The sequence below is a fragment of the Vombatus ursinus genome, unplaced genomic scaffold (assembly GCF_900497805.2).
Source record: "Vombatus ursinus unplaced genomic scaffold, bare-nosed wombat genome assembly UNPS02010548.1, whole genome shotgun sequence".
In the NCBI taxonomy this organism is placed as follows: domain Eukaryota; kingdom Metazoa; phylum Chordata; class Mammalia; order Diprotodontia; family Vombatidae; genus Vombatus; species Vombatus ursinus.
This window is the reverse complement of record NW_020950326.1, coordinates 6,922,915-6,930,670: the sequence shown is the minus strand read 5'-3', so window position 1 is coordinate 6,930,670 and position 7,756 is coordinate 6,922,915. Positions and strand designations below refer to the sequence as shown.

The 7,756-nt window shown below is 48.7% G+C and overlaps 1 protein-coding gene across 1 annotated transcript; it reads right to left on the bottom strand.

The window, feature by feature from the left end:
* Positions 1–373: 373 nt before the first annotated feature.
* INHBB (inhibin subunit beta B) lies at positions 374–5,143 on the bottom strand. Its single transcript, XM_027854716.1, has 2 exons — positions 4,633–5,143; positions 374–1,877 (listed from the first exon to the last, which is right to left on the bottom strand). Exons 1-2 carry the CDS (start codon positions 5,060–5,062, stop codon positions 1,102–1,104), a joined length of 1,206 nt encoding a protein of 401 aa, XP_027710517.1. The 5' UTR covers positions 5,063–5,143; the 3' UTR covers positions 374–1,101.
* Positions 5,144–7,756: the final 2,613 nt, after the last annotated feature.

The following is a 7,756-nucleotide window of genomic DNA, read 5'->3' as shown; positions in this document are numbered from 1 at the left end:
GAAAACTCTGCTGCTTTGCAGATACTAGGTGAAACACTGGGTGCTCTGATCATGCATGCATCCATCCATCATGTCACTTCCACTTTGGGGGACCACTGCTAGGTTCATGGGCCACAGAGGGCTTGTTTGCCCAACCCCGACCGGTCCTGGAGAAAGGCCCCATACAAGAATACAGACTGCAACTTGGAATTTTTACCCCCACTTGGAACAGTTCAGATTTTCAACTGAAGGTTAGACCAGGGAGAAAAAGCCCCTTTTCAGTTTTACACAACTGGCATATTGATCTATGAACTCCTTCTGTGATCAGTTAAAGCATCAAATAATGTGTCTCCCCACCACCACCCCCCAAGTCCCCTCTCCACCCCCACCCCTCAATCTCATCTGGATGACAAGTCAGGGAACAGCGCAAGTCACACTGTTTTTTGCCTCTGCATGACTGTCTCTGCCTGACTGTTTTCTCTCAGAGCCTCCCTCTCTTTTTTTCTGGAAGGGCTGCAGGAAGAGATGCGTATCTGTGATTCTCAACATCACTGAGCCTGAAATGTGAGAGGAAGCCATCACCTTCAGTAGCAGGTAGAGCCTTACAAGGTGACAGTCACTCTTACAGCAACACATAGGAAAACAGAGCTCATACTGCACCCCCCAACCCCCGCCTCATTCCCTGGCTCCCCATCGTCCTCAAGCGCTCTCTCTTTGTGCTTTTATGTGAGCATAGAGAACTCATTTCAGTTCAGCTTGGACAGCTGGTGGGAAGAGCGGCTGCTTACCCATTCGCTCGGACTGACAGGCGTTTTTAGATAGGCTGCCATTTGTCACTGTATCCATTTGCTAGTATTCTGGAAGCTGCTCAGTGGGTGGCTGTGTGTATGTGTGTCTGTGTGTGTACGTGTGCATTCTAAGGTATTTCATTTCATTCACGGGTTCTCTATTTTTCAAGCAGTGGCCAGATTTATATGTCCAAGATTCGTAAGCCGGCACCATCTTTGCACCCGGGTGAGATGGCCATGCCCCGCTCTCCACAGTGACTCCTGTCAGCGCCGATGTCTGCAAGGATCTAGTCTGGGAATGTCCTCCCCCCACCCCAGCTCCCCGCCCCTTAGATCAAGCGCAGCCACATTCTTCCACAATCATATTGGGGACGTCCCTCTTCACAATGTTGTATTCATCGTCAAAGTACAGCATTGACATTGTGCTGAGTTTGGTTGGAATGCAACAGGAGTTCACGGTCCCTGGGTTCAGCCCTCGCATTCGGTACTGATTCACCACAGCGGTGTGAAAAGAGGAAGCTGACCCTGGGACTCCGGCCAAGTAGGCCGGGCAGCTCCCTTCACAGTAATTCCCATAGTAACCCGTGGGCGCAATGATCCAGTCATTCCACCCAATGAGTCGGAAGTCAATAAAAAACTGTTGCCTGCAACAGAGATTGGTCCTGCCGTCACATTCCAGTCCCCTTTTTCGGATCCGGTGCTTGTTGTCCGCCAGTCTGGCCTGCACTACCAAGAAGGGTCGGTGAGATTCTTCCCCGGGGTCCACAAAGACAGGGACCACAGCAAGCTCTTCACAGCCCTCACACTGGAGTTCCAGGTTCAGCCTCCTCTCCCCTTTCTCAAACAGGGACTGAATTGCCTCAGTCAGAGGGAAAGTGTGCCAGCCACTTCTCTTGAGGTCTACCTTCTTCTCCACCACATTCCACTTGTCACTTCGGTCCAGGTCCTGGAAGTACACTTTGACCCGGACTTTCCGTCGGGTGCCTTTCTCAAGGACGTAAGGGAGCAATTTCAAGTATAACCACAGGCTGGCCTGCACCACAAACAGATTTTGGTTGCCCTCGTTGGAGATAAAGAAATACAGGCGGACTCTGGAGGAGGCAAGGTCATCTGTGGAGAAGGGGAAAACATACTAAATTAATCCAAGAAGATGAGGCAAACGGGGGAAATTCGGACAACTTTTTTTTTTCCTGAATGATGCTAGAATGCATGTTCACCAAACAGCTGGAAAAAGTTAGTGACCAGAAATACTGTTCCCAAGCCCCAGCATCTCTAAATGTATCCTGGGAGAGACAGAAAAAATAATTTCCCATTGAGAAATTCGGATCAGGTTAGAGCTAGAGGGTCCAGGCCTATAAAATCCTGCCTCACCTCTCTGGGGCCAGGGATCCCTGGAGACAGATTGTCAGGCCTCAAAGCTAAACAGAGGAACTTGTAAAGATGCCAAGATCTTAACAAGTTGTGATGGGTATCTGTGAAATCTGAAAAACAAAACCGGGATTGCACGGAGGTTCTTTGGGTGGGTTGGCTTTCTTCTTTTTTTTTTTTTTTAAAGTTAGGGCATTGCAAAACAGACCTCAGCTACCTCCTCTTTTCACTAGAGTCTGTTTACCTAAGCATGATCCAATACCTGGTGAAACCTCCACAGCAAACAAACCATCTCTGCTCTGATTTTCAAACACTTGGAATGTGTGTTTCTTGAGCTATAAGCTACAGTCCTCATTTCAGATCAGTTTTAGGGAAGAGGACAATTCAGCCTTGAAAACTCTGGTCCAGTGCTTTGGCCAGACCCTGACTCCCAGGTAATAGATATGCTCAAAGTCTCTAGGGAAGAGAAGGCTGGTTTGTTAGTTTTCTCAATAATTCAGCTCTGAGAAAAGGGCTGTGCCAACTGATAGGTAACTCCTCTCCCATACTGCATTTCAGTTACTTTTCCCCTCTGATGGCTTCTATCTTTTTTTTTTTTACTTTTTTTTTTTTTTTTGCAGTAAGGACAAATGAAGCAATTGTGTAGCAACTGTACAGCATTATCACATATACCACCCCCCCACCCCTTTCCCCTGCCCCCAGTCCTCTCCACTTTCCCTGACTTGCTTCTTTAATAACACTGACATCCACCGTTAGAAACCGGGAAAGCTGCAGTCTTAAAAGCTGATACTGGATGAACTGCCTGTGACCGGAATATGTTATTTATAACCCAAAAGGTCCATTCTGCGGAATGGACCAGAAATATCATAACCCCTACTGTCCTTTTGTGCTATCAGGATTAACGTTTCATGGCAAAGGGGATAGATAACATCTCCACCTTGGGCCCCAAAGCTCCTTTTAAACTAGGTTCTCTAATTATGCATCATACTTTCAATTACTACTGCAGATGGCAGAGAGAGCCCTGTATTTCCAAATGGTTACCCTCTCAGTGATTTTTCTTATTTTTTTTCTATTCATGTTTATGCAAAACTTTTTAATCCCTGAGTGCCCCCCCCAAAAAAATCTCAAACAGATTCTGGCTGCTTATTTGCAAAATATTCATTTCTATTTCTGAGAGATCCCATTTAGGTTTACTTAACTGCCTTCCTGTTACAATACATCTCTCATCTGCTTCCTCTGGAAGTACTCTCTGTATAAATATGATCTAAAGGGTGGCACAAAAGCAAACCAACATCATTCGTGTCCTGAAAAAAGACAGCAGAGCCAGAGCTACTTTCATAGAAGGGCCTTCTTCCTCTTTTTCTTTTAATGTTCTGAAGTACTTTCTTCCTTGATTTTTACATATAGTCAGTTAAAAAACCTGGGATCCCAAGCAAAAAAACAAAAACAAAAAAACATCAGAAAGGCCCCTTGCCCTTTAACAGCAAAATAACTGTATTCTAGCCAAGAGGTATCCCCACATACCCCCTGCAATGCAGGTGCTGATTGGGTAGTATTTATGCCTTTGCTATTGACATGTATTTATTTATGGATGCATCTTTACCTATATAAATTATGGGACCTGTTAAAAATGTATTTAAACGAAGCCGTTTTATAATTCTATGAGTAACTATAGTGTGTTATCAGCGCAACTATACACACCTCTTGCAATTACAACCCAGACTCTAGGAATACTAGTATTCATGGATGATATGCAATCATACCATCCATGTATGTCAACAAGACTATATATCCCACTGTAAGCCTATCTTCCAATCATAAGAAACACAAACATTAAGCAATCAGTGAGCAAGTGTACAGATAGACAGGGCCAGATCGCTACTAACCATGGGGTAGCAGACAAGTAAAAAGATGTGTGTAGCTGACATTCACATACAGAAGATGAAAAGAACTGCAGAGAAAAGTGGGCACAGTAAACAGGTAGAAATGGTTATATATATATAGTTTAGAGGAGGTGGGTGAAGACAGACCAGGAAATTCTATAGGAAAGAGAGACCCCCAGCAACGATTTTTTAAAAAATAGATATATAGATATAGATATAGATATAGATATAGGAGTATAGAAATGCAGAGCTAACTTAGAAAGCCAGAGAGCCAGTGAAATAGATACATAGATAAATGATTAAGAAAGGTAGATTGGTGAATGAGCCTGACAGATGATAAATGATTGACCATTTAAATGAGGGATTGTGGCTGGAACACAGGGAGGGCTGCACGAGAGATGACAGATGAGCGAATTAATTAGAGATGCAGCAGGTGGAAAGACAGATAGAGTTGGGGTCAGAAAAACACCAAATGAGGCTGGAGAAGAAACGGATGGATGTACTGATGAGGAAACGGGAGGAATGGAAGCTAAGGGGCAGGGACAAGGAGAAAGAACTGAAGTGGCCAGGGGGGAAGCTGACCAAGTGCGGCGGCAACGCTGGTCCCCACCCACCTGTCTCAGCGAAGCTGATGATCTCTGACACCTGTTCCTGGCCGTCTGAGCTCGAGCTGGCATGCCCGTCGAGGTGCGGGATCTCCATTCGGCCGTCTTCCCGCACCTTTCCCGCATGCAGCTTGCGCAGGGCGGTCACCATGGCGGCCTTGGGCACCGCGTGGGTGATGTTGGGGCGGCCCCGCATCTGCAGCCGGCTGAGAATGTGCCGCTTCACCGCCTCCAAGAAGTCACCGTCCACTTTGCCCGGCTCCTCTGGGCGCCTGAAGCCACACGACGTGCAAGTATCTGGAGGGGCGCCCTCGGCTCCCGAAGGGGCGGCCGGGGAAGGCAGAGGTGTCGGCGAGCCCCAGGCCTCTGGACCCAGCCAGCCAGCTACCAGGAGCAGAAGGAAGGCGGCTCCCAGCGCCCTCCCGGGCAGCCCGTCCATGGTGCGCAAGGAGGGCGCAGAAAGGGAGCCGGGGATACAACGCGCGCCCTCCCCCGCCCCCCAAAGCTCTGGTCCTCCTCCCCGCGCTGACTGCTAAGCGCCCGGAGTGGAGGTCTGGGGTCGGGGGGGGGGTGGGGGAAGGGGAAGGCTGGTTGGGGTGGGGAGTAGGGAGTATGTAGCCTCGGCGGCAGTTCTTTGCTTGGGGAGGAAGGGGAGGAGGACGTGGGGAGAAGCGAAGCGAAGGAAAGCGCGCACGGGAGGAACCCGGGGCGGGGAGGGGAAGGGGGAGGGGGTGAGATGGAAGGAAGGCAACAGATCACGGGGGAAAGGGGGGAAGGGAAGCGAAAAGAGGAGAACCGGGCTGGGGCTTCAGGGAGGGGAAGCAGCGGCCGGAGCAGCCCCGGGACTGGAAGGGGAGGTAAGGGGAGGAGAAGAGGGCAAGCAACGGGAGTCACATCCAACTGGGTCCCTCAGAGCAAATCAAAATCTGCAGCTTTCTCTTCATTTCTCTTAGGATTTACCACCCCCGCAGTCCTCGCTTAAAAACAAAAACAAAAAAAAATTAAATTAAAAAATAAAGAAAAAGAAAAAATATTTTAGTCCGAAGTCGTCAAGGTGAGGTGAGAGGGCTTAATTCAACTTGGAAAAGAAGGAAGGCATAAAATGTTCCAGCGCCGTCTCCGTGCTGTAGCGGGTCCCCAGGACACACACCTGAGCGCCCTCCCAGGAAAAGAAAACACAGTTTCTCCTCGAGGCAGCCAGTGCTGCTGCCGAGTCGTGACTCGCTGGGCTCCGCTTTATAGGGAGGCGCCGGGCACCCTGTCCTCTTAGCCCTTGCAGTTCCCTTGACGCGTCACGCAACCAAAGTTGTCTTTAAGAAAGGAAAAAAAAAAAAATCACATCAAGGAGCGACCCTCTTTCCTCACTCTGCCTCTCCTCTTCCTCCTCTCCCTCTGGATCGTTTATTTGTTGGTGGTGATGATGGTGATGGTGATGATGGTGGTGATTTTTCCCCCCTTCTTCCTGTCGCTGCGGCGGAGGCGGTGTTTTTCAGATCTGGTGTCTAAAAGTCTCGCAATGCCCTCGGTGTGTGCATACATACACACACGCGCGCACACACACACACACACACACATATACACAGAGAGAGGGAGAAAGAGAGGGGGGGGGCAAGACGGAGGAGAGGAGAGAGCTCGGTCCGAATGCAGCAGCTGCGAAATGAAAATCCTCTCTCGGTCAGATGAGTTCTTCTCTTTTGCCCTCTCTTTTTATTCTCCCTTTTTTTTCTCCGGGGTAGGGGGGGAAGCAACACAATCTCCTTGGGTGCGTGTATGTGTGTGTATTTGTATGTGGTGTGTATGCGTGCGTCGCTTATAGACGCTGGCCAAAAAAAAAAAAAGGCTTTGCGTTGCAGTAGTGGATGGTGTCTCTCCTCTCTTCTGATTCTCCACCCCCCCCGAGGAGGAGGAGGAGGAGGAGAAAGAGGAGGAGAAGGAGGAAGGGAGGCAGAGAGGCTGTTCAGGTTGGTGTTCCTTCTGTTTGCCCCCCCATACACAGACACACACATCACACACACATACATACATACATACACACCTTTTGCTTCTTCCCCCTTCTCTCTTTTTTTAAGGAGAGGAACGGGGAGGAAAAACCACCCCCTTTGTCTCCCCATTCCCATTATGGTGCTACTTTTTTTTTCCATTTGAAACTTATATCGGAGTTCTAACCACGTGAGGAAACTCCAACCTCTAACAACTCCTGCGGACTTCGAGATCAAAAAAGACGTTATTTGTTATGATTGTATCATTGTTTTATGCCGCTTATTTCCTCTTGCACCCCAGTGTGCTGGTGTACTTAACTTCCTGACGGGGGTAATAGGGACCCCAGTTTGCTCCTTCACTGTTAGCCCATACTACATAAAAGCCTTTCCCCAAAGCGTGCCCTTCCCCCAACTTAGCCAGGCTCACTCCTTTCCCTCATTCCACCCCCTCCCCGCACACCCGTAGCAAACTACTAGCTTCTATTTGTTTGTTACGATATACGACTCATACCGGCCCCTCTGCCGTCTCTTCAATCCCTCACCAATCACAGATAAATCACGACTGGAGATAGGGGGATGGGGAAATTGCAAATAAAAACTACATTCCATAGCAAATTGCAATGCAAACAATATTAGAGTGGAATTTCTTTTTTTTGGGAGTGAGAGGTTGGGAATTTTCTCCTAGGGTTGGGGGATGGGGGGAAGGGTTGTCAAGAACACCTAAGTGAGTGAAGCAGGCTATATTAAGAGGAATAATTACAAATCTTTTCCGGGCTGCAATGCCCTCCAGCGTCAAAGGCTGGTGATCCTTCATCTCCGAGGTGTGAGCAGGGGGCGGGTCTGAGGAGTTAGCTGGTGTGGAGCGTTTAGGAGGTCCGTGGAGGTGGAGGAGGTTGGAGAAGATGAGGGGCCCAAGTGGAAATAGCCTGGGAGCAGGTAGGGAATCCCCAGAATGCTGACACCATTCACTTTCTGTGGCCATTAACAGTGACCTCCCCCCCATGGTGTGCTAGGATTGGGGTATCTATGCTGAATCAGACCACTTACTAAAAGGGGGTACCTCTGAATCTTTAAATTCCCCCATGAGCTACCAACTCCTTCCCCAACATCCTCTTCCACCACCACCACCACCACCCAAAAAAATTCCTACAATA

What these genes read in the sequence shown, in the direction of transcription:
- INHBB (XM_027854716.1), bottom strand. Translation starts at nt 5,062, where the DNA reads ATGGACGGGCTGCCCGGGAGGGCGCTGGGAGCCGCCTTCCTTCTGCTC. An exon ending in CATCAGCTTCGCTGAGACAG is followed by an intron (nt 1,878 to 4,632) that starts GTGGGTGGGGAC and finishes CCTTCTCCACAG; the next exon opens with ATGACCTTGCCTCCTCCAGA.